General features: G+C 36.2%; 1 protein-coding gene and 1 long non-coding RNA gene across 3 annotated transcripts in view; one reads left to right on the top strand and one right to left on the bottom strand.

The window, feature by feature from the left end:
- Window positions 1–27927, bottom strand: part of TAF1B (TATA-box binding protein associated factor, RNA polymerase I subunit B) — an 89916-nt gene that overhangs the window by 34317 nt on the left and 27672 nt on the right. The window contains exons 7-8 of the mRNA XM_027850336.1: window positions 23590–23746; window positions 16522–16621 (exon numbers count right to left, since the gene is read on the bottom strand). Coding sequence (XP_027706137.1) covers window positions 16522–16621; window positions 23590–23746 — 257 coding nt within the window. The remainder of the gene's footprint in view (window positions 1–16521; window positions 16622–23589; window positions 23747–27927) is intronic.
- Window positions 1225–22838, top strand: LOC114034590. 2 transcript variants are annotated; one of them, XR_003568126.1, is made up of 4 exons: window positions 1225–1387; window positions 2974–3083; window positions 18492–18581; window positions 22608–22838. It is a non-coding gene; the product is annotated as an uncharacterized LOC114034590 (long non-coding RNA). The 2 variants fall into 2 exon arrangements; XR_003568125.1 differs by lacking the exon at window positions 22608–22838 and adding an exon at window positions 19718–19799.

The following is a 27927-nucleotide window of genomic DNA, read 5'->3' as shown; positions in this document are numbered from 1 at the left end:
GGTCCAAAGGCTTCTTCACCAAACTGCCAAAGGGGTCCTTGACATAAAAAAGGTTAAGAGCCCTTGATTTAGCTGGATATGAATGTAGCTGGATGTTTTCTGGACTGCAAACACAATATGAATCAGCAGTATGATGTGGCAGCCAGAAGGGCTAAGACAACATTAGGAAGCATCAACAGAAGCATGATGTCCAAAATAAGGGAAGTGATAAGACTACATATAAAGTACTGTGTTAAACTCTCAGCACTACATTAGGAAGGCCAATGACCAAGCTAGAAGATATGGATGGCATGATTATCAAATATGCAGATGACACAAAACTGGGAGGGACAGCTAACACACTGGGTTCACGATCAAAAAAAAAATCTTAAAAGGCTAGAGCATTAGGGTGAATCTAATAAGATTAAATTTAATAGGGATAAATGTTAAAAACTAGACTTGTGTTTAAAAATATCAACTTCACAAATACAAGATGGGGGGAATGGTCAGATAGTAGTTTCTGTGACAAAGATGGGGGGGATGCGGTTAGCGGACTGAAAGCTCAATCAGCAGTATGATATGGCAGCCAAAAGAACTAATGTAATCGGACCAAAATTAAGAGGCATAGCTTCCAGGAACCTCCTCAGGTGATGGTCCTGACTGTACTCTGCACTAATCAACTAAGGTTGGACTATAATGCTCACATGTGAGCCCCCCAGTTTGGGAAGGACATTGGAAGGTTGAAGAATATTCAACGGGCAAGCAGGATGGTTAACGGCCTTGAGTCCCTGTCACAGAAGACCAGCTGAAGAAAACGAAGATGTTTAGCCTGAAGAAGAGAAAACTTAAGGGGGACAAGAAAGCTATCTTCCTTTACCTAAAGGGCTGTCCTTCCTGTGTGAGAGAGAATAGATTTGTCCTGGGTTTTAGGAGCAACACTATGAAGTTGCAAAGGGACAAATTTAGGCTTAATGACAAGAAAACTTCCTAGCAATTGGAGTTATTCAAAAGTGGAACAGGCTGCCTCTGGAAATAGTGCTGATGAAGCATCTGGATAACTACTTGGCAGTCATATCATAACAGGGATTCCTTTTTGGATATGGATTGGACCAAATGGTTATTAAGGCTGCTTACAACTAAAAATTCTGTAATTCTGTGAATGGAAAATACAGTGAGAGATCTGGAAACCCTCATGGGGACTACACAAAAGAATTAAGAATGTTTAGGTTGGAGAAGAGACTCAGATGCGGTGATTCAGGTTAGTCATGGGTGATAAGATCGCCATCTTCAAACATCTGAAGGACTGTCGTATATGAGAGGGATTGGATTTCTTTGGTTTGGCTCCAGAGAATGGAACTGAGAGCAATGGAATGGAAGTTGTGAAAGGCAAATTTCATCTCAATACAAGGTAAAGCTTCTTAATGGTCAGAGCTATCCAAAAAAGGAACAAGCCTGCTATAAGAGGCAGCAAGTTTGCTATCACTGGAAGTCTTTAAAAAGATTGAATGATAACTAGTCAGTGACATTAGAGAGGACAATGGATTGGGTATGGTTTAGAACAAAGAAATTCTGAGGTCTGAGATGCTATGATTCTATAGAAAAGATTTTAATGGTCATAAGCTTACTGTATAGCACCAAGAAATAACTTCTGTTCTCAAAACAGTGTCTTCAGGGAATATATTGTACAGTGGTCATTGATTTGGAGATATATCATTATTTTAGGAATGTTTGCTCATGTGTGAAGTGTGATAATTGTACAGACCTTACCAGAAGTCAAGAACTAGGTACCAATGGTAGACTGCATATGGTATCAGCACGCAAATTAAACATTAGATTTTAAGTTGTTTTAACCACTGGATCAAGCCTGGGAAACACTCATCTATGTGTATGGTTCTTTATTTAAAGATTCATGAGCTCTTAGTAAAGCTATTTTCATGCTGACTTCCCCATTAGATTGTGAGTTCTTTGAAAGCAAGATCTGTCTTTTGCTTCTCTTTGTATTCTCAGTGTTTAGCACAGTGCCTAGCACATGGCAGGTACTTAACAAATGCTTATTGACAGACTGAAATTGTTTTTCTTTCTGCTGTCTTTTGTTTTTATATCTCCTCTATTTCCAAATGCATACCTTTCCCCTCCATTCTTCAGAAAGCCATTGTTTATAATAGTGAAGAAAAAGAAGGAAAGAAAAAGCAGTTAAGTAAAACTAACCAAATATCAACCAAGTCTAACAGTATATACAGTGTTTCATAACTCATGTTCCCCAATGTTTGCAAAGAAAGAAGAGCTGACACTGTATTTCACACAGCTACAGGCAATTCTTATGGACCTGCCCTAATGGAAATAAGGGGTAAAATTCAAAAGTGTGTGTAACAGATAGGTTATTCATTTTGGTTCTGTTATGCATTTCATGTTTATTTCTTGAAGCACCTTGCCCATTACCTTTTGCTTAGTCTAGTGTAAAAATGTCACTGCACTCTCTCCTCAGGGCAATAAGGAGGCTGCAAAACTAGAGGGTGTTTGTCGCTGAAGAGAAAGTGGTCTGAGATTTAAAATGCTGCAGATAAATCACAAGACTGATAATTCACATAATGATCACTGAAGGCTTGGCATATTGATCTAAGGACTACACATAGAAAATGAGTCATAAAAGAAATATTAAGTCTCATACATACATTTTCTTACCTAAGAAACTAGTAAGACACTAGCAGTTTTAATACAATACATAAGTCAAGTACAACCTATATATGTAAGGAATCCCCAGAAAGCAGCCAATGAACAATCTTGCACGTGAAGTGACAAAACTGTATCATTATATAAGAAATATTACTTTTGACAATGGTATGAAGAATGGATTAATAACTCACATTGAAGTTTGTGAAGGGATTTCCTCATAAAACTCTATGAAATTTGTCAAGTAAGCATTATCCTTATTTTATAGATAAAGAAACTGACACTCTGAGAAGTTAAATAATTTGCCTATTCTCGTATGCCTAGTAACTGAAGAAAGACTGAAAAAAGACCCAGATCTCCTGACTCCATGCTGCTTCTTGAAAAAGGAGTGATCTGTAAAGGATTTATTGCAATAGCCCATGTCTTGGGAAACAGTAAGTAATAATTAATAGTTTTCATTATCTAACATTAGTCATACCCCTATCTTATGTTTTAAAATCTCCTTTCTTTTAAACATAGGATATGTCTTGGAACTTAGTAAAATAAAACATAAATGTTACTGAAATTCATTTTACAAAGGGCTAGGCATGTATTAAGATCGGAAGTAATCCAAAAGCTATCTATTACACAAGCCTTAACTTCAAATACTTCCCCCCAAAAGTTCAAGTCAAACTTTCTGAGCGCTTTTAAACCAATTCCATTCAGCTTGCATCAAAACACTTATTTAGCATCTAGTCCAGATTGAAGGCAAAAAGAGAAGGGGACAGGAAAGGATGAGATGGATAGACAGTGTCACAAAAGCAATGAACATGACTTGGACTGATTCGGGGAAATAATAAAGGAGAGAAGGGCCTGGTGTGATATGGTACACAGGGTCAGGAAGAGTCAAACACAACTGAACGACAACAACATATCCAGTAGTGTGTTAAGATACTATAGGTATACAAAAACATAAGATAGGCCCTCCTCTTCAAGGAGTAAACAATCTAGTTGAGAAGGTATGATACATACAAAATAGATCCATTCATATTCCATATACCGATAAGCTCCAAATTGTCCTAAATATACTATCCAAGTATTTTTCCTTATCTCTCTAGTCATCCTTTTTGGCTATTCTCCAGCTTCCAAACCACACAGTAAGAAAAAAGGAGGAGCCTTCCTCTATTAATCCACTCATCATCCCATCAATAGATTAATGGATCAATATCAACCCAGAGAAAGATCTACAAGGCTTTGCCCTCGGTCTTGTGCTATCCAACATATCAATCAATGACTTGGATAAAAGCACAGCTGACAAACGTATCAGCTTTGTAGATGATATAAAGTTGAGAAGAATAGTTAAGATAGTAACAGATTTGGAATCCAGACAAATCTCAACAAACTAGAATGACAGGCCAAATTTAATATTTTGAAATTTAATATAAAGTCATTGGGTTGAAAAAGAAAAACCAACAGTACAAGGTAGACAACAGTTCAAATGAAGACCAGTTTTTAGCACACTGTGCAAGCCCAATCAGACATTTAAAGACTTAAAACTGGAAGAGATTTTAGACTTTAAACCCATCACTCTCTGTTATTATAAATTAGAAACACTTAGTAACTTGCCTAAGGTACACATCTGGAGTATGAAGAAGAGTTGAGTTTTGAACCTAGAACCTTCCACTTCTCCTTCCATTGTCTTTATAAAAGTAAAAAAAATGAAAGCAAAGTACCAGTGCTATACTCTTCCCTGTTCAGACCACATCTGAAGTACTGAATGCAAAGAAAAAATTACTTGTACAAAGATACTTATAGCAGCATCATAAACAATATTGAAAAGTGGAAAAGACTTTAAAGTTAGTGGGTGGCTAAAGGAGTATGTATCAATAACAAAAAATACTATATGACCAAGGAGAATGAGATATAAAAAATTATTAAGAAGTATGGGGAAAAGTCTAAATAAGACAATGAAAAGTACAAAAATTCTATGTAAATATATACACAAACTATATCTACCTACATGAATATATAATTGATCAACAAGAATTTATTAAGTCTCTACTATGCACCAAGCATTGTGCTAAGGGCTGCAAATACAATGACAAAATTGAAATAATTCTTGTCTCTAAGGAGCTTACACAGGGTAGACAACATGTACATATATTTGTATACAGAATGTGTGTGTGTGTGTGTGTGTGTGTGTGTGTGTGTGTGTGTGTGTGTAAAGAAAGAGAGAGAACAGGAGGTAGTCTGGGGAAAGAAAACACTAACAACTGGGGGGGGCAAAGGAATGAGGGAAGATGAAAGGATTCATGCAGAAGGTATCACTTGAGCTAAGTTTTGAAGAAAACTAGGGATTTCAAAAAGTGGAGGTGAAGAAGGAAAGCATTCTAAGCATGATGGAGTCAGTGTAAAGACATAGGGATGGGAGACAGTGTCATGTGATGAGCAGCAAGCAGACCAGTACAGAGTTAGTGAAGCAAAGAAAAGTGTAAGAAGAATGGAAAAGTAGGGAGGGCCTATTAATGCTAAAAAAGAGTAATTTATATTTGGATCTTAAAAGTAATAAAGAGCCACTGGTGTTTATTGGGGATGGAAGTGGAAATATAGTTAGACTTACACTCTAGAAAAATTACTTTGGTGGCTATGTGGAAAATGGTTAGAATAGGAAGAAATTTGAGACAGAAGACGACAGTGTGATACTGCAATAGTCCAGGTGACAGGTGATGAGGGCCTAAACTAGGGCTGTGTGAGTAAGGAGAAGAGGATATATCCAAGAGATGTTACGGTCATAGAAATGACAAGATTTGACAATTAACTGGTTACATAGTATGAGAATAAGAAGTTGAGGATGCCACCAAGGTTATCAACCTTGGTAAATAAAAAGATAGTAGTGAATGGGTAGGGGAAGGGGTGGAGAGAGGGACAGAATTTGGAACTAAAAATAAAAATGATTTTTTAAAAAAAGGTTGTTGTGTCTTTGATAGTAGAGAGTAGTAATAATAGGATCATTCAGAGAGGTGGGTTGGAAAGAATGGAATGAGTTGTGTTTTAGACATGTAGAGTTTAAGATTCCTGTAAGACAGCCAGTTCAATCAAAAGAGGCTACAGATAGATTAATCTATAAACTGCAACCAATATCTGCATGTTTGTGTAGTTCTCACTGCAAAAATGATTAAAGACAAAATAAGAGGAAAAAAATTACCTTTAAAAATAGGCCAGGAAATCAAAACAAACCACCTTAATATAGCTCTTTCCAATGCATTATTCATCCACTTTCCCACAGTCTAGAAATGTCTACATTGAACCAATTTCTTCTGAAAAATCTTGTTATTTGGAATACCTTTTCTTGTTATCTAATTGTAAATGCTACTGAAACATTTTTTCTCTCACGCACCAGTTTTCAACACCTGACCCTGTAAATCCTTTTGGACACAGTTTGCAGAAAGGAAAAGAGGTTTTCTTAAACCAACATCAGTTAAAGAACCCTTAAAGAATAGTTGCCTTTCCTGGAGTCTGAACACTTTCCACTTTATCCGATGTTGTATATGTGGTATAGTAACCTGGGAATGAGGCCAGCATTGGCTACCAGACCTGTATGGCAACATTTTATTCTTTCCCCAAGACATAATCCCAGATTATTTGTTTCTATATAATTTTTTTTCACCCTTAATCTCTAAATAGAATTCTCATTTGCTTTTTCTCCTCCCTGACCCTTCCCATGGTTAATTTAGAAAACCCACAGCAAATGAGAAAACTGTATACTGGTAAGAAATTAACTCTAAAAACAGGTTTGTTACATTATATACTTCCCCATACATACTCCTGACTGTACAAAGTAAAAAATGGTTAAAGATCACATATTTCATTACTAAAGAGCACACTCATTATTAATAATGATTTTTTAAAATCAGACTGCAATTTTAAAAATATGGATAATTAATTAGCAACAAGAGAAAGTTTAAAGCAAAAACAATGTTTTGCCAACACTTCAAAATTTAAGAAAATCTAATGTTATATTTTTAATTTCCAACTGTAATTTAGTGAAATGTTTCTGTGGTAATATGACAGCAAGCGAAAATAAAATGACCCACTTAATTTGTTAATTTACAAAACCCAAGTCTCTGGAACAATACTTAAAATTAACTAAACATAAAAATGTCAGGGTGTGGAACAGTGAAGATTTAAAAGATAAAACACTGAGAACATTGTATTTTAAGCTAAAACCTCAAGTCATTTTTAGTGAGGCTACAAACACTGTAGATTAATGTGTTTTACAAGTTGCATTAAAAACAAATGCATTTCCTTTCAACACTGTCCATTGGAGGGCAGTACACATCATAACTAAAGGCTTAGGCTTAAGCTTATAGAATATTTAAACATGGAGTTTTCAATATTCCTTATTACATGCCACATACACAATCACTTAAAAATTCTGCAATACTGGGTCTACCACTATATGTAAGGATAAACAAAGATTACTCATTGAGAATAATCAGTGTCGTACTATGTATTTTGAGGATGGTTATGTCGCTGCCATCAAATGACTTTAAGATCATTCTCCCAACTTTCTCCAAGGGCTTTACGACCTGATTCAGGGTCATCCTCTTTGACCTACCTATCCTTTAAAGACCAATATAAATGTTACCGCCTCCATGAAACCTTTCCTTATTGTCCTGACCAAAAATGACTTTTCTCCTTAGATATTACATAGCACTTTGATTTTAACTTCCTGCACACTTATCACATAATACTGTGTATTATTGTTATGCTGGTGTCTTCTATCATTACTAGTCAAGGCAACTAAGTGACACTGTGGATAAGAACATGGGGCACTGGAGTTTAAAACCCACCTCAGACACTTATTAACTATGTGACCCCAGACAAGTCATTTTAACCTCTATTTACCTCAGTTTCCTCAACTGTAAAATGAGGATAATAATAGTATCTACCTTCCCACAGTTGTTGTGAGGATCAAATAAGATAATATTTGTAGAGCAGCTGCCACAGAGTAGACACTTAATAAATGCTTATTTCCTTTCTTCCTTACTAGACTATAAGCCTAGTGAGGGGAGGGGACATCTTATCTGAACTTTGTATTTTCTCTGGCTCCCAGCACAATGCTCTTTATACCATGAACACTTGACAAAAATTTTCGGGTTACTGTTGTTATGTACAGTATGCACTAAAGTAAACTAAATTCCCTAATACAGTAGAAAATTACAGTATGCACTAAAGTAAACTAAATTCCCTAATACAGTAGACATCAGCACAAGAAACAATAGCATACCCTCAAAAATGATATAATGGAGGCCATTCTTCATTTATTATATGTAAATGAAATCCTCCTACCTTTGGGGATACATTTATGGAGGTCTTCCCAACTGGGGTTCACATTATCTTAAGCCTTCATCCTATTCTGGGTAACATGGGGGCTTAATGACCTTTAGCATGTCACTTCTATCTAGGCCTCCATTTCTTTATCAACAAAATTGAGGTTATACCACACAATCTCAAAGACAACTTCTTAATAGCCTGATTCTAAATATAAGACAGAGTATCTGTCCTTGAAAAATTTCCAATCTAGTCAGAGCGGAATATATTAAATAAGAATACAATTAAAGACTCCAACAAAATTTTCTCTTCTGAGAAAGTCCAAGTAAATAAACGTGAAACTCCAAAACAATGTCAACATCACTTACATGGTAAATGTGTTTAAAAATCTGGGCTAAAATTCCAGCAACGGTCTGATATAAGATATGGAACAATGGAGATTTAAAAAAGAACTTCACTTCTCTCATTAGTCAAGACAAAGTCACTAACTAATGATCAAAAACTACAGTGATTCATTTCTATCAGCCTCTCCCAGAAATTGCACTATAATTAGGAAGAAGAGATACACACCTAGTATTACCAAACCAAAGCTACTCTACTTTCTGTATTATAACTTAAATGCTGGACACACAGTGACTAGCTAGGAACAAGTTTAGCTACTACACTTAAAAGACTAACAACATGTAATAGAGATACTTCAAGGACTCATGATTTCATCTATGTGAGTCCCTTCCCCATCACGCAAATCACAACCCGTTTACAACTTATTACATATCTTTGTGAATTATTGTGGCCAATAAAACTCCCTCTGGATTTGGAGTCAAGAGACGTAGGCATGAATCTTGGCTGTGATACTTACTAGCTATGTGACCACAGGCAAAACACTTCACTTCTTTGAGCCTCAGTGTTTTCATCTGTCAAACGGGTTTTAACTCCAAATCCACAGCTCTATCAACTATGTAATACTTCCCATCATCACTGTAGGAGGGCCAGTTTCCAGCCTGATAGAACTTCCTAAAACTTGCATTCCACTGGCAAAGTCTTTAATAACTATGCCACGAAGAGGAGCATGATAAAGGAGACTGATGACTTATTTTTTTAATTAATTTATTTTGATTTATCAACAATCACTTCCATGTTTTTGAGTTTAAAATTTTTCTCCCCCTTCCTCCCCACCACCCTCCCCAAGATGGCGCACAATTTGATACAGGCTATGTGTGTATATATATATATATATATATACATTCTTATTAAGCATATTTTCAGATTAGTGATATCGTAAGTAAAACTTAGAACTAATAGAAGGAACCACCAGAAAGAGGAAACAAAACTCAACAGAAGAGGGAAAAAAAATAGCAAATAGTATGCTTCGATCTGTATTCAAATTCCATAGTTCTTTCTTTGGATGTGGATGGCATTTTCCATCATGAGGCCTTTGGAGATGTCTTAGATCCTTGTATTGCTGGGAAGGGTTAAGTTTATCAATATTAGTTATCACACAACGTGGCTGTTATTGTGTACAACGTTCTCTTGGTTCTGCTCACTTCACTCAGCATCAGACCGTACAAGTCTTTCCAGGTTCTTCTGAAGTCATCATTTCTTATAGCACAATAGTATTCCATTATATTCATATACCACAACTTGCTCAGCCATTCCCCAATTGATGGGCATCCTCTCAATTTCCAATTCTTTGCCACTACAAAAAGAGCTGCTATGAATATTTTTGTACATGTGGGTCCTTTTCCCATTTGTATGATCTCTTTGGAACATAGCCCTAGAAATGCTAATGCTGGGTCAAAAGGTGAAGATCTATTTTTTTAAATACTTTTTTTTTTTTAGGCAATTGGGGTTAAGTGACTTGCCCATGGTCACATAGCTAGTAAGTGTCAAGTATATGGATGATGCCGGATTTGAACTCAGGTCCTCCTGACTTCAGGGCCAGTGCTCTTTCCACTGCGCCACCTAGCTGCCCCCTAAATACTTCTGATAAAGGCACAATAAATATTAGATTATTAAATACTATGATGGCCTGTTAAACAATAAATAAATAACACAATATTGTACATTTTCTGCATTAAAAGGGTCAGACAAATCTTGATAATTAGCAGAGGATTTTTAAAAGGCGCGGTGATAGATACTTTATTTGTCTCTTGGAAAAAGGTCAGAATGAACAGCATTAGTCAGGGCACATTCTCCCATCTTTTACATAATCATCCAGAGAATAAGAATTTGGAGCTAAAATAGTTATACTTGGCCTCCGAGAGCCAAAATAGGACTAACTGGTGGAAGTTACAGAATCTGAGTTTGAAAAGTAACTAAGAACTCATCTAGTCAAATCTGTACCTGATCAAGAATCACTTCTACAACATTACCACCAAATGGTCACCTAGTCTTTAGTGGAGATGGTAGAATGGAGGTGGAGCTCACTATCTCCTGAGGGATGCAATTCTGATTTTGGATAGCTTTATTAGGAAGTTTTCCCTCATAAAGAAGAAATTTGCTTTTCTGCCACTTTCACTTCCCAGCTTTGCCCTCTAGGACCAAGGAGAACAAGTCTAGACCCCCTTCAAATACTCTAAAACAGTTATAGTTAAATGTCTACATTATCTTTCCTTGAAGCTAGATATCACAAGTTACTCCAACAAGTTCTCATCTGGCATAATCTTCAGGACTCTCACTACCCTGAGTCACCCTCCTTTGGACACATTCTAGTTTATGAAATGTCTTCCCTTTAGTTTGGTATCCATAATACTGAATACAATACTATGAATGCATTCTGAATAAAAGCACAGTGGTACTCTTAGCTTCCTCATTCTATATACTATTTATCTCAATATAACATAAAACTGCATTATTGATTTTTGCTTCCATATCACAACTCATACTTAACTTGCAGCCCACTAAAACCCCTAGAATTATTTTGGATGAACTGCTATCTAGCTATATTTCCTCCATCTTGTACTGCTGAAGCTGATATTTGAACGGAAGCATATGACTTTATTAAAGTGTATTTGTTATTAGATTCATTAGATTCAGCTCAACATTCTAGCTTGTTGAGGTCTTTTTGGATCCTGACTTTCTCATCCAATGCGTTATCTTTCCTGTTTTATGTTATGTGCACATTTGATAAGCATGTCACCTATGCCTTTGTTTTGTATGTATAATATACATATATAATGTGCATATACATATGCACACATATGGATGCAAATGTATATTAAAATGTACATACGTATATGTACATTATAGAGGTAGCTAGATGGTTCAGTGGATAAACCACTGGGCGACAAGAGACAAGAAGACTTTGAGTTCAAATCCAGCTTCAGACACATCTTAGCTGTGTGACCCCAGGTAAGTCACTTAACATCTATTTGCCTCAGTTTCCTCAACTATAAAACAAGGATAACAACAGTACCTATCTTGTAGAATTGTTGTGAGGATCAAATGAGATAATACTTTTAGTAAGTACTATATAAAAGCTTATTCCTTTCCATTCTTTTATTTAAGCAATTGATAAAAATGTTAAATAGCCAAGCAAAATATGAACCACTTAAGTACCTCCACTAAAGAATATCCAAGTTGACATAGAGAAATTACTGGAGTGTTCAAAAGACAATTAGAACTTGTCAGTGTTACTGCTGAATTATTGATAATTCAGGTAGGTACTGGATGAGATAAATCTCCAGCTCTAAAATTCTGTGATTCCCTTTTTTTAAACTCAATCCTTTTGGCGAGCAAGATTATAAATGGAGAAAGAAATGAAGGGAGGGATAGAAAATGTTGGAAATAAAAGAGAAATACATAAAAAGTAGCAGTTAATAACTAAACAACTGCAGTGTGTTTTGTATAAGGGATGAACACACTCACTACTGTCTCTTTCTGTACAACCAAGTGGTTGTAACTTCTTCCTTATTAGGCTGTCCATTGGCTGTGTGCCACAATATAATACTCAGTAGTTTTATGGCTCCTGTAATCAGAGCAAACACCAATGCTCTAGGCTTTTGGTTTTGGTGTATAGAGCAACTGCAATGTTGAGAACCCACTTGAAGGTTTCATTTGACTTGTCCCATTTACCATAGGAACCACTGCCATATGTGATGACACAGTTGTTCTAATAGTAGGGTGCTCTCCAGTTTTAAGAATATCTTTACAAATCATTTGTTTTATAAATAAGTAGGCATACGGGAATCCTTTAGGCTTTTTTTAATAGAAGATGGTATAAAATTCAATGGCAGAATAACAATGTAGAAAAATTAGTGCCTCATGAAGTAATTAAAATTATTATTCTTTTAATTCAACAATTATTTATTAAGCTCATACTATGCAGTGAGAACTGTGCCATGATACAGTTTATAGAAAACATAATTTTTGTTCAGATAGAGGATACTGACACACTAATAAGACATAAGGGTATAACAGATGTGCAAATAAAGTCATAAGTAAGTATGAGGAAGGAATAACCATTATTCTGGGAGAATCAAGGAAGGCTTAATAGAATAAAAGTAGCATTTGGGCTGAACTTAAATAGTTAGATAGGATTGAAATAACCGGGGATGACAAGGCAGGGAGAGGCAGAGAAAATAGTGTGAAAAAGATATTAAGGCCAGGAAGCAGGAGTATGGATAAGCATATAGTTTAAGCAGCCTACTGTGTTTGGTAAGGCAAGCAACAGGGACCCACCTATGAGTTTTGAATATGATGAGATACTTGCTCTAAGCATCATAAATTGCAGAAAATATACCAACCAGCATTGGTAGGAATTTTCTTATCCCAGAGTTTACTAAAGCAACAAAATAAACAGCTGCTAGGTGGTACAGTGGAGAATATATTGGACCTGGAGTCAGGAAGACCTAAGTTCAAATCCTGACTCAGACACTTGATAGATATGTGACCCTGGGCAAGTAAGTTAACTTCTGTATGCTTCAGTTTCCTCATCTGTAAAATGTGGACAATAATAGTGCCTACCTCCTAGAGTTACTAAGAAGATAAAATGAGATAATATTTGTAAGTACTTTGCAAACCTTAAAATATTAATAGTCAATACTCATAATAATTGGCTGCTATGTGCCAAGCACTGTGCTAAACACTGGGGATACAAATGCAAATAAAAAAGAAAGCCAGTCCCTGCCTTCAATGAGTTTACAATCTAATTGAGGAAGACAACATAAAAAAGGAAGCTAAAAAAAGCTGGAGGTAGGACGAGGGTTATATTGTGCCAGGGCATGATGAAGAAGTCCAAAGAAAGTGCATCTACTGGGAAATAGAGAGAAAATTGTGCTGGGCCCCCTTCTTAAATGGAGGTTTTGGAGATCATGGCTCTGCTCTCTAGTCAGAGAGGAACAGAGTTATCAATGAGATGTCAGCACCAAGGATTTTTCTAACTTGAAGGACGATGAGATTTCCCAATGATGAGTTTTCTGAGGCATGAAGGCATGATGGAGTAGCCCAAAGAAGTTCAAAAGCAGTGCAGTTGCTGTACAAATACTACTTAGTGTTATTAGGCAGGAGGTGGTACTGTAGATAAAGTGCTGGGATGGAGGTATGAAGATCTAGTTCAATTCCTGCTTCAGACACTTCACAGCTAAGTAACTTTGGGCAAGTCACTTAACCTCTCATCCCTATTTTTCCCATGTATAAAATGGGAATAATAATATTATCTTCCAAGGTGGCTGAAAGAATCAAATAAGGTAATATGTACAATGCTTTGTAAACCTTAATATGCTATAATAATGCTAATTATTAAATGAATTACGGGCCCAAACCCTATTCCTATTCCTTTACTATCCTATCAATAAATTATGCATTTATTAGTGATTTCTTCTACAGGCATGGTGTTAACTGTTGTAGATAAAAAGATGAACATGAGCATTTCCTGCTCCTCAAGGAGTTTTCATTCTGAAGGGAGAGACGGCACATACACATAGATTATACACAAAAGTATATACATAGTAGACAAGGTAACTTCGGATGAGAAAGTACTAGCAGCTGTGTGTAAAGGGAAAGTCTCTGCAGAAGGTGACACCTAAAGTGAATCTTTAAGGAAACCAGAGATTTGAATCCAAGAAGCAAAGGCAAGAAGCAAAGACCACGCTAGGCATGGAGCCTTTACAGGAGATGAAGCTTCATGTGTAAGACACAGTAATAAGCAGGCCATTGTGGTTGGACCACCAAGTAAGAAACGTGTGAGAAAATTAGGAAGGTAGAAAAAAGACAAAGAGCATTAAATGCCAAACAGAAGAGTTTATATGTGATCCCAATAGCAAAAGGGAACAGCAAGAGTTTATTTAGTTTAATAAGTGACATTGACAGACATGCACTTAAGGAAAATCACCTTGCAATTGTCTGGAAAAATGGGTCATAGACTCTGAAGAAGCCCTCTACCTGGTGGACTATGAGAGAAACTGAGGAGAAGCAACTATCTCTTTTGAGACTTTGTCAGCATTTTCTCTCCCTTGGATTTCAAGGAGGTGGGGGAGGGAACGAACCAAAGAATTTATCTCAATCTTCGAGACACTGGTGGTTACCACCATACAACAACAAAGTACAGATAGGAGCTTGTCTACACAAGCCTGAGTTTCTGGCCACAGATTTCCATTTTTGTTTCCTTCCCAGTCAATTAACAATCTTGAGAAAAGGATTTCCCCAGCTTTGACAGCAACCTCATGAATTTAAGAAGTCAAGAACTTCTGAGTCAGATATCAGTTGTCCTATGGGAGGTGATTCCTTAAACAACACCTCTTCTCAGAGAAGTACCACCAGGAGGCTACCACAGTTGAACAAAATAAGAAAGGACTGGCCATGCTCTGAATGGCTTTAAAACCTGAATCCTGGTTGTTGCTCAGACAGTACAGATCTGAGATGAAAGTCAAATGTCTATTTCAGATCCCACAAAGTTATCTTTACTTTTTGGGAGAATATAATGCATATGACAGATTGATGTTTTATGTTTCTTTACTTGTTAATTCTTTTGTGTTTTAAGCATTTATTAGCATAGTGGTAGTGGTGAAGGAAATAAAACTGTTGCCCCATACTTGGTAATTTACATATTTTACAATGAACACTTCGTCAAGAAGGGACCCCATTACCAACTTTATGAGGAAATCCTAGAAACAAGCCATACTTCAGTTCTGTTGGAGAGATTTGTCAGAGTTACTCCAGTCTAGGTGTAGCAAGGTAGAGACACAGAGAAGTCTGATACCCCATCTTGACCAGGATGAACCAGATCTTCGTGAATTCTGAGCAAGGGCTCTTTTGGGGAAAAGCCTTTCCACCCCAACCCCAGGCTTTGGGTCATACCTACAAACTAAGAAAGTAAAATGAAAGGAGATTAAGAGGAGGAATTCTTTGACTGCGACCCTCACAAATACTGAATAAGCAAGGGCAAGGGCAGGGGAGAGAGTGGCTAACCTTATATCTATATAAGATGGGGTGGGTAGGAGAAAGAAGTAAATATTGAAAAGGAATGAAAAGGAAATGACATGGAAATGAAAAATGAAAAAGTAAACCTACAGAATTTAGCCAATCTACTGGGTTAGTGCTACGGTTTGTGGTGGGATGAGCGTGTATATTTATAAAGATTAGGACAGAACGGAATTCTGCCTATGGTAGGTGGCTATCAGAGCAAGTGTCTATGCATGACCATGTAAATGGGATTAAATTAACTAAAGGGAAGTAAGGTCTTTCTTATGTTTTACTGACAAAAACAATTTAGCTGAATATGACATAAGAAAACCAAATTTAATAGTTGTAACTTTGAACACTAGTGGAACAAATTTACTTACATACAGAAAACAAGTTACAGGATGAATAAAAAGATAAGATTTAGCAATATGTTATCCATAGGATACATATTTAATACAGAAAGTCATATGTTGATTTAAAATGAGAAGTTGATAAAAATTTACTACGCATCAACTGACACTAGAAAGGAGTCAAAGTCATGACACTTAATAAAAACGTGATTGATTGAAGATCAATGTGTTACAGTCTGCTTGCTTTAATGGTATCTACACAATGTTAAGAGAACAGGAAGACGACTCCCAGCACATTGTGTGCAACCGCTCCAGCAATTTTATAGGAGGCTATGGATAAAAGCAGCTAGATGGCACAGTGGATAAATGCCAGGCCTGGCAGGAAGACTCATCTTCCTGAGGTCAAATCTGGCTTCAGACACTTGCTAGCTATGTGACTCTGGGCAAGTCATTTAACCCAATGTTTTCCTCAGTTCCTCCTCATCAGTATAATAAGCTGGAGAAGGAAATGGCAAACCACTCCAGTATCTTTGCCAAGAAAACCCCAAATGGGGTCCTGAAGAGGCAGACAGGATTGAAATGACTGAATAACAACAAAAAATGGATGAGTTAAACAGAATAGGTACGCTTGGATGGCTGTGATCTGCATCACTGGAGAGAAAACATATAAATGAGATCACATATCCAATGGAGTAAAGTATCTCACCAAAAAGAAAAATGAGTCAAGCAAGGAATATAAAGTTATTCAACAGAATGATTTACTGTTAGCTTATATTATATTAGTGACCAAGAAAGAGAAAATACTCACCTCAACAGAAAAAAATTTTATGTCTTGTCCATATAACTTCATCTCCTCTGGAAAATTCTGGTAAGTGTTTATGTAGGGAATATGACCATCTTCTACAAATCTGAATTTTAAAAACTAGGATGAATCATAAATGAAAGCTATAGGTTTGTTTAAAAATTATTTTTTTTCTGAAAATCTTTTATTTTGACAAGTCAAGGTAAGAGCTAGTTAGATGCATTCTTACTTTATCTATATGCAAACATTTTTAAAGGCTAACCTATACCCACATATAACTAATGGAAAAGAAAGTTCTTTATACCTTTTAATCAACTATATGATTGTGAAGATATCTGCTGTAGAAAATTATCTGTAAAACTGTATTTCCTTCTCATGTCTTTTTTAAAGACTAAATGTGATTTCTAAGTAGTACACATTTTATACTCCAAACTTAAATATTTTACTTGTTTTCCCCAAATTATTCCTATATCAGTACATGTCAAATTCATTCACCAAGCCAGAAGTGAGAAGTTTATTAGCATAAATCAGGAGTAAATACAGCTTCCAATAAAAATGAAAATAATAGCTAGTATTTATATGGTGCTTTAGAGTCTGCACTTAGAAGATAGCTAGCGGTGCAGCTGATAGACCCATGGGTCTAGTATCAGGAAGATCTGAGTTAAAATCCATCCTCAGACACTAATTAGATGTGGGACCATGGGCAAGTCACTTAACTTGTTTGCCTCAATTTTCTCAACTGTAAAATGGGGATAATAGTAGCACCTAAGTTGTGGATTGTTGTGAGGATCAAATGAAATAATATTTGTTTAAACAACAACAACAACAACAACAAAGCACTTAGGACAGTGCTTTGTAGCACACAAAAGGTGCTACATACCATGCTCATTTCCTCTTTCCCAATCCCCAAAGGCCATGACAACTACTGGACTAACAGGAGACACTTACAGCCAGTGGGGAACAGAGAAACACATTCTAAATAGACACAGATACAGAGAGATAGATACTCAAGAAAGGAAGCAGGTTCAAGGAATGCCCTATTTGCACTCATGAGTCAGGAACTGTGGAGAGGAGTAGACTCTGGGAATTCAATATGAGGACTCTGCAAAGAGAGAAACAACTTCAAGCTCTGCAGTACCCGGAGATGAGGTATATTTACCATATGCATAGTTGCACATGTACTTCATTACCACTTTATTCTAAGTTTGAGCTATTTTTCCCATCTGTGTATTTAGGGGAGAAGATGTCCCAGGTATATGATAAGGAATGTAATGTTTTATAGGTATTGTTCTTTTTATGCTATTTGTGCTTAAGTGTCTTTGTTAAGAGTTAATTAATTCTGACTGTTACTGCAATCATACATGAGGGCTCATGATCTACAGTGTTAGGCATGAAGACCCACAGGGTTATCCCCTAGAACCCAAGGTAACAACTGTCTTCTGGGGACCCCACTAAAAAATACAAATTGGAGGAACAGTCCCAAAGGGTATTACAATGATAAAATAAGGAAATAAGTTTGTGTTTGCTATTATCTTCTTGGTCACTTTTTGGTGAGGAGGGGATAATAATTCTATCTGTGATTTTCTGTTCTTTGAAATATTCTCTGCTATGAACTGTCTTGAAAAGTATGTCCTCAATACTTCCACAATTCTGACCCGTTCTGCCCCCAATCCTGGTATAATGTGAAGTTTTGGAAGCCTGGAACTATTTTCTGTTTTGTCCTTGTCCCTAGTGCCTAACACAATTCCTTACACACAGCGGTGGTTTAATAAATTTTTGGACTGGTTAGATGTCTTCCACATGTATTCTGTCTGGTCTACTTGCTTTTCCTGAAGTAAGTAATATTAATATTTCCTCCTAGGGTATAAAAAGAATTGTTACTAAAGCCCAAATGCAATGATTCCACTCTAAGAAGAAATTGTCATGAAAATGCCAGCAACTGTTTCATTTATGACTATGTGTTATCCTCCTTCCAGCTTCATCTATAAATGCTACTGGGATAATCTGGTTTAGCTGGGTCAAATGACAAGCTTTCTGCAGAATCGTTTTCTCCTCTGCTGCTTTCGGTGAGTCTGATTAGTTTGTAATATTTAACCATTCTTCTCCATGTTTAGCAAATAAGTTTATACTGTAAATAAAGTTAACCCCAGATGACATATCTTTTTCTCTTGGCAAGGATATCATAAGCATTTGCTGGCTAAAGTGGCTTAGCTGAAAGCCCAATAATATTTGGACTACTGTGGTCTTCTTTTTTGTGGTGATTACTTTATATCATGTAAAATTCTCTAAGAAATAGTACTTATAGAATCAAAGTTTTTATACTGATATATTTTTCATTTTGGGGAGTCAACAGTTCATTTATACAATCTGGGAAAGAACTGTTATAATTATTTTCATATCTTTCTTGTAGGTTGGTGTTCATCTTCTTACTTTTGCTCTAAATAGTCAATTTTCTAATTGCCCATAGACAGCTGATTCTGAAATACTACTCACATCACACAAGGAATAATTAGATGTATCAGAGACTAACTAGAATCCAGATAAGCAAACGTTAAATTGGAAAGGACATGTACACACACCTGTCTTTATATATATATTTATATGTCTGTGAGGGTATGTGTGTGTAAACACAAAGTGTCAACTAATATACATGCAGACATGTTTTAAACAAGCACATACACACATACACATATACATATATGCTCATATAGGTGGCCATTTTCCTTGTCAAGACAAATCTCTCAATGATTACAACTGACTCTGTATCCCCACCCATTTTCCCTCAAAGATTGCACCAACTATCATCTCAATACTCTCTAAAGTTCAATCTCTACTACCTATTGGTTCCTTCCCTGCTGCCTACAAACATACCCATGTATATCCTTATCCTGAAAAAATACTCACTGACTCAAGCATCCCCATTAGCTATGGCTCTATGTCTCTCCTCAGCTAAATTTCTTGAGCAAGTCATCTGTACTTGGGCACTACTTCCTTCCCTCTCATTCAGTTTTAAACTTTCTGCAATCTGGCTTCTGCCCTCATCTCATCATTCAACTGAAACTGCTCTCTCAGAAGTTACCAATGATCTTTTAACTGCTAAATTGGATGGCCTTTTCTCAGTAGTTCTCACGTATATATTTTTTTACTTCTCTGACGCCTCTGACAATGTTGATCATTCACTTGGATATTCTCTCCTCCCCAGGTTTTAATGACACTGCTTTCCATCCACCTAGAGAAGAGGTTCTCAAACTTTCTGTTCTTTGTACCCCTTTACTGAAACATTACCTAAAGATTATTGAGGACCAGGAAAAAAACTGTTGCGAATGTGGATTATATTTGTTGTTATTTATCATATTGGAAATTAAAATGTCTTTGTATTATTATGAAAAAAGCTTTTCAACTCATGGATCCTGTAAAAAGGCTTTAGAGACCCTCAGGAGTCACTAGACCACATTCTGAAAACCACTGATCTAGAGAATATATTTGGGAGTATATCAACCAAGACAAACCCAGGAACTATGTGAATAAAACTATAAAGTGTTCTTTACAGAAATAAAGACAGATGTAGGTAACTAGATAAATATTAATTGCTTATGGGTAGTTCATGCTAAAATAATAAAAATAAAAATACTACCCAAATTAGTTTACTTATTCAGTGCTGTTCCAAACTACCAAAGAATTATTTTACAGACCTAGAAAATATAAGAATGAAATTCAATTGGAAGAACAAAAAGTCAAGAATCTCAAGGGAAATAATTTTTAAAATTGAGAAAGAAGGGACCTACAAGTAACAGATAAAAAACTATACTACAAAGTATAATACATAAAGTAAAGCTCAAATTATTTGGGACTGGTTAAAAATTGAGAGATCTATTAGAACAGATAAAGTATACAATATACAAGAGCAAACAAGCACAGTAGTGTAACATTCAATAAACCCAAAGCTCCCAGTTATTAGAATAAGGATTCACTGACAAAAAATACTGGGAAACATGAATAGAAGTCCAAGAGAAATTAGGCATAAACCAACATCTCATATCATATACGAAGATACTCCAAATGGATACATGACACAGATATAAAAGGTCATATTACAGATGGAGCAAGGCAGAAATTACTTGTTAGATCTATGGATAGAGAAAGAGTTCATGAACCAACAAGAGATAGATGGCATCACAGAAGGTAAATGGATAACTGAGATTACATAAAATTAAAAAAGTTTTGTACAAACAAAGCCAGTACAGTTATAAAGTTAGAAGAATATTAAGGATTGTGGAAAAAAATCATTACAGCAAGTTTCTCTGATAAAAGTCTAATAACCAAGTTATATAAGGAACTGATCCAAATTTACAAAAATGAAAGCCATTACTTGACTGATAAATGGTGAAATGATATGAATAGGCAGAAGGAAGAAATCGAAGTTATCAATAATCACATGAAAATATGTTCCAAATCAATAATAATTAGAGAAATAAAATCTAAATCAACTCAGATGTTCTACCTCACTCACATCAGATTGACAAAGATGACAAAAGAGGAAAATGACAGTTGTTAGAGAAGGAACAGGAAAATAGAGATATTAATGCATGATTGGTGGAGCAACATGGTGTGAACTGGTCCAGCTATTCTGGAAAAGCACTTTGGAAATATGCACAAAAAGCCATTAAACTGTGCATAATCTTTGACCCCTAATATGATTAAGGATATATCCAAAGAGATAGAAGGCAATAGAGAGGTACATCCTGGGTGCAAGTGGCCTGCAATATATAACCAATGAGGAACTTCAAAGAACAGGAGTAAAGAATATCTTTGAGAAGATGTACAATAGGAAGAGATAAGAAGATATGAAAAGAATCATTGTACAAAGTTATCAGTCAATAAAGAAACATTAAAACCTATGTGAAATAACACAAAGTTGCTATCAAAATGAGGCAAGAACAACAATACTATAGGCAACTCATCCTCTGAAACTGCTCAGGATTCTGTGCTTGGTGTCTAGACTGGTCCTTATCTTTTGACCATGAAAGTGAGTGTTTTAGCATGATTGCTGGGTGGGATAAGGGAGCCACCTGAGGCTTGAGGCAGAATAATTCATTTCTGGGTATACCTCACCAGTTTTTGCTGTGTCTACATGTATTCATTTATGTGTCTCTTTCTGTGTTTGTCCCTGTAGAGAATCTCATACAATGGACCATACCATAACTTATCAGAGGAAGCGCTGGCAGTGATATCACTGTTACAATGTTAATGAAGAGCTGGGTCCTTGACCCCATCTTCTGAGTCTTTTTCTATTCTATAAGGCATGTCTATGCTCAAGGCTGTGACAATTTGACAAAAGTGAAAAAAAGAGAACTGGAAGAACAATATTTATAATGAGTTTGACTACACGAAAACAAAGAAGTATACTTAGTGTCTGAACAAAGATATTAGGGAGAAAAATAGAAAATAAATGATAAATGGTTAGTTATTTGCATGTCAAAATTCTTTTTAAATTTAGTTTTAAACATGTTTACTAGGTCTTGCTGAAGTTTCAAGTTCATATTAAACTATTAACTATGTTTCTGGAAACTTTTTTAAAACATTAGATGGATGTAATATCCAACTCACTATGAAATTTTATAGGGAAAAGACTTTAGCTGGTATACAGCTCACATTACAGACATGATATCTGTTTTCAAGATAGCTGGTAACCAGACCCTTGGTATTCAGAGAGATTTCACATGGAAAAGGGTTTATATTTGTTTTACCTCATGAAGGAGTAAAGGATAGGTGTCTCAGAGAGGCAGATTTGTGTTTGACATCAGGAAAAACTTCATAACTGATTTTGTAGTTATCCTAATATTAAATGGGCTGCCTAAGAAGGTAATTGGTTCCATCTCACTCGAGGCCTTCAGATGAAGCCTGGATGATTACTTGGTTGGTGATGACGGAAGGGGAGTTTCAGTCACATACAAGTTAAAGCAGATGGCCTCTAAAGTTTCTTCCAACTCTGAATTCAGAGTCCATGATTCTGATCTTCACGACATATTTCACAGATTTCCATTTAATTGAATCAGATAGTAAAGATTTTTTTTTAATCAACTATTTCACAGAGTGTTTCCAACAAGCAAAATCCACAATAATTTTAAAGAGAAGATTCCAACTCTGACTTTCCCTGTCATCTTGGCTCAAGACTGGCATGGGAGTGGAAAAATGAAAACTATCCTGAACAGGGAATAGCATTCTGGACTTGGATTAAGGAAGATCTGGGCTCTGATCTGAGCCCAGACATTTACTGAACTACCTGTATGACCTTGGGCAAGTTACTTAACCTCCCTGATCTATTTATTCTCTCATCTGTAAAACAGGAACAATAATAGCAACTACTTCACAGGGCTGTGAGGAAAATACATGTAAAACACATAAACCTTAAAGTGCTACATTACTGTAATTATTATTGTTGTTGTTGTTGTTATTATATTGAAATAGGTTGTGATTTCCTAAAGTAAGGCAGTAACATGTTATGATATCTGGTATATCTAATACTTAAAGAGGCACTCCTATACATAATCCTGAAATCTGCTCATCAAATATAAAAACCTGCATGTTTTCTAAAAAATGCAAAAGTTGATTATACATTAGGTTTTCTCAATATTCTTATTTTCATCCCTGATATATATGACAACTTATTGACACTTTTTTTAGTTACTAATGATCACATAGGAAATCTGAAGACCATCTGCTCATTTTTTCTTTTATAAATCAAACTATTTAATAAAAACACTTAGCGGCATAAGTGGCTCTTATAATCTTCTAAGTATCTCAAGTACATTAGTTAATTAATCTTTCAAACATGCCTGTAAGGTAACTATGACTATTTCCACTATATAAACAAAGACACTAAGGAGAGGTTAGTTACTACTGTAGGAGTTAGGCTTCAGATTTAGAACTCAGGCCTCACTATCTCTTGGTCATTCATTCATTCTGAGTCTCTAAGGTAAAATGGAAATGTGCAATAACTACTCCTCCCCCCAATTAGTGCTACTACACACAATACCAATAATTTGTTTTTTCTTCTCTGAATATTCATCTTACCTCAAGAGATCTGAAAGGGTAATTGTTTCCCTCTGCCAAAGTAATGACATATAGCAGAATGCAAGTGTCATTGGCAGAGTCATCTTCAAAATCCCTTTTTCCTTCTGCCTTGAATATTCAACTCCATCAACTGATCCAGAACATACAGAGGTAGTTTCTTTGAAGGGGTAAAAAATAGAGATTTTTTTAAAAACCCAAGTTATTATGTTGCACAATAAAAGAAGAAATATATTAGTAATGTTTCCTCTCAGAAGGGTCTCATCAGGATCTTAAATGAAAAAGTAGCATTTCTCTTGCCAAAGACAACAATCTAGGACTCGTCATTAGAATTAACAGCCAGGGACAAACAATCCAACATTTGTTTAAAAATTTTTTAAAAGGAACAGAAGGGATTACTCTTCATATCTATGGTTAGGGGGAGAATTCTTGACCAGAGAAAATTTCATAAAACATGATTGTGATTGCATGAAATTGAAAAGCTCTGATAAAAGTCTGATACCGAAGATAGATATGTATTTAACACAGATATATAAGAGCCATTCCTCAATAGCTAATTGTTCAAAAAATAGGAACAGGAAAACTTTTTTTGGATCTATACAAATTTTCTTTTATTCTGAACTTAACACCAAATAAAATGAGTGTTTCCACCTACAAAGTAGAACAAAAGAGGATTGTAAATAAAATTAAAAATCCCTATTACATACAACTCCTTTTTTTCCTTTTAAGTATATAATAAATCCAACATGTAATATGGCTGTCCTGATTGGCTGTGTTTCCTTCTGGACTTCCTTCTATTGTCTTGGGTGCTTTTTTGTTTAAAAAAACCTTCAATAATTCTGTTTGGGAAGTTAAACCTATTACTAGTCCCCCTCTCCTTCCCAACTCCTTCCCCTCAAAACGGAAAAAAAAAAAATGAAAAACAAAAAATACGCATAGTCAAGCAAAAAATAATTGCCCATTGGCCATATCTGAAAATGTCTGTCTTAATCTGCACTTAAGGTACATTAACCCTTGTTAGGAGGTGGGTAGAGTGCTTCTTCACCAAACCTCTCAAATTGTGGTTGGCAACTGCACTGATCTGAGTTCTTAAGTCTTTCAAAATTGTTTTTCTTTACATATTGTTATTATAGTAGTTAGGTGGTATAGCAGATAGACTTGGAGTCAGGAAAACCTGAGTTCAAATCACGCTTCAGACACTTACAACCTGGCATCAACCTACTTTTCCAACCTTATTATATATTGCTCCCTTTTCTATACTGATTAGTTCAGCTAAACTGGCTCTTTTACTGTTCTTCACATGGCTTTCCACCTCTGTTCCTTTGTACTAGTTGTCCTCCATTCCTATAATGCATTCCCCTCCTCACTGTTAGCTTTTAGAATACTTTTTCTTTCAATATTCAATTTAAGCACACTATTTTCTACATTAAGCTTTTCTTAACACTGTCCTCCCTGCCTCCCCACCCTGATAACCCCTAGCCATTACTTTGTATTAATTTTGTATATGCTTACATATGTTCATGTTGTCTGCTGCTAAAAGGTAAACTCCTTAAAAGCAGACACTGTTTAGTTTTTGTTCTTAAGTTCCCAGAGGGTGCTTAATAAATGCTTGCTGATTGGCTGGTAGCTCTTTAAGTGCTATCATTTACATGCATAATGTATATTCTTTTTGTTTTTCTTTTCTCATTCTCAGTCACTTTATAAAGTATTCCATATTCCTCTGAATTCCTCTTATTTATTCTAACAGTATAGTAATAAATCATTACATCTGCAATCACAATTGTACAATTTGTTCAGCTTTCCTTAAATGAAACCTATTTTATTTCCTTTTTTCCTACAGAAAAAGGACACTACTATTAAAGTTTTGTTACAGATAAGACCTTTCTGTTACTGACCGTGGAGAATATATCTCCAACTACTTCTTCTCCACCCCCCCATTACCTAATATTCTACATATACTTATGTATATGTCTCTCCTGATAGAATGTAAACTCTAACAGAGCAAGAACTATTGGGAGTACATAGGGGTGGAGCCAAGACAGCCAAGTAAAAGCAGTGACTTGCTTGGGCTCTCCTCCAAACCCCTCTAGATACCTGTAAAAAATGGCTCTAAACAAATTCTAGAGCACCAGAACCCACAAAAAGACAGAATGAAACAAATTTCCAGCCCAAGACAAACTGGAAGGTCAGCAGGAAAGGTCTCTTGCGGCAGGCTGGGGGAGGAAGACAGTTCAGCGTGGGCGTGTGTGCAGGCAAAGACTAGGCCTCAGAGAACCTGAAGCAGGCCTCAGGGGACTGAATCATGGGCAGCTGTGGCAGTTTCCTGACTTCTCAACCCACAAACACCAAAGACAACTTAGAAGGTCAGAAAGAAAGGTCTATTGACCTGACCATGGTGAGAGAGGAGCTCAGTCCAGCCCCAATCCCAGTGCAGCCCCAGGGTGGCAGCTGTTTCCAAAGTTCTTGGCCCACAGATGGAGGGGGGAATCAAGTGGCTGATCAGAGAGGGATTGTAGGGATCTTTTTGCTGGCACTGAGGCAGAATTCTCTTGCTTTGCCTTTGCTTGGATCTGGGTTGCAGTTCTAGGTGGCAGTCCTGGGGTGAGCAGGAGCATTGGCCTGGTGAAGCTTTTGGGGGCAGTGGAGAGGAAATCACCCTAACAGTTCCAAGGCAGAAAAGAGTGCTTGTGGTCAATCATAGACCAGAGCCCAGGCCAGGAAAAGAGTAAACATCTCGCCCCTTATCCTAACACCTTGGAAGAACTGAAAATTTACAGGTCTCTAGAAGTATCTCTAAAAACAGCTGCACAAAACCCCTGAAGCTTGGGACAGTACACTCTCCACACTGGAAGCAGACCCCTACCTTAACAAGGAGTAACTCAAGTAATTGGCTGGGATCATGAACAAACCTCGAAAAAAAAGTCAGACCATAAAATCTTTCTTTGGTGACAAAGAAAATCAAAACATACAACCAGAAGAAGACAACAAAGTCAAAGCTCCTACATCCAAAGCCTCCAAGAAAATTATGAATCAGTCCTAGGCCCATGGAAGAGCTCAAAAAGGATTCTGAGAGGCAAGTAAGAGAAGCAGAGGAAAAACTGGGAAGAGAAATGAGGATGATGCAAGAAAATCATGAAAAACAAGTTAACAGCTTACTAAAGGAGACCCAAAAAAATACTGAAGAAAATAACACCTTAAAAAATAGACTAACCCAGGGGGCAGCTAGCAGGTGCAGTGATAGAGCACTGGCCCTGGAGTCAGGAGGACCCGAGTTCAAATCCCCCCTCAGACACTTGACACTTACTAGCTGTGTGACCCTGGGCAAGTCACTTAATGCCACTGCCTAGCCAAAAAAAAAAAAAAAGAAAAGAAAAGACTAACTCAAATGGCAAAAGAGGTCCAAAAAGCCAATGAGGAGAAGAATGCCTTAAAAAGAAGAATTGGCCGAATGGAAAAGGAAGTCCAAAAGCTCACTGAAGAAAATACTTCCTTAAAAAATAGAATGGAGCAAATGGAAGTTAGTGACTTTATGAGAAATCAGGAAATTGTAGTAAAACAAAACCAAAAGAATGAAAAAATAGAAGACAATGTGAAATATCTCACTGGAAAAACAACTGACCTGGAAAATAGATCCAGGAGAGATAATTTAAAAATTATTGGACTGAAAGCCATCATCAAAAAAAAGAGTCTAGACATCACCTTTTAAGAAATTATCATGGAAAACTGCCCTGATATTCTCAAACTAGAGGGTAAAATAGAAGTAGAAAGAATCCACTGATCACCTCGTGAAAGAGATTCCCAAAGGAAAACTCCTAGGAATTTTATAGCCAAATTCTAGAGTTCCCAGGTCAAAGAGAAAATATTGCAAGCAGTCAGAAAGAAACAAGTATTGTGGAAACACAATCAGGATAACATAAGATTTAGCAGCTTCTACATTAAGGGATTGGAGGGCTTGGAATACGATATTCTGGAGGTCAAAGGAGATAGAATTAGAAGAAGAATCACCTACCCAGCAAAACTGAGTATAATCCTTCAGGGGAAAAAATGGACATGCAATGAAATAGAGGACTTTCAAGCATTCTTGATGAAAGGACCAGAGCTGAACAGAAAGTTTGACTTTCAAATACAAGACTCAAGAGAAACATGAAGAGGTAAACTGGTAAGAGAAATCATAAGAGACTTATTAAGGTTGAACTGTTTACATTCCTGCATGGAAAGATGATATTTGTAACTCATGAGACCTTTGTCAGTATTAGGGTAACTGGAGGGAAAAAAATTATATGTGTGTATAGATAGATAGATAGATAGATAGATAGATAGATAGATAGATAGATAGATAGA

The sequence above is a fragment of the Vombatus ursinus genome, unplaced genomic scaffold (genome assembly GCF_900497805.2).
Source record: "Vombatus ursinus unplaced genomic scaffold, bare-nosed wombat genome assembly UNPS02009062.1, whole genome shotgun sequence".
NCBI classification, from domain to species: domain Eukaryota; kingdom Metazoa; phylum Chordata; class Mammalia; order Diprotodontia; family Vombatidae; genus Vombatus; species Vombatus ursinus.
The sequence above is the reverse complement of the archived record's forward strand: the minus strand, read 5'-3'. Positions and strand labels throughout refer to the sequence as shown.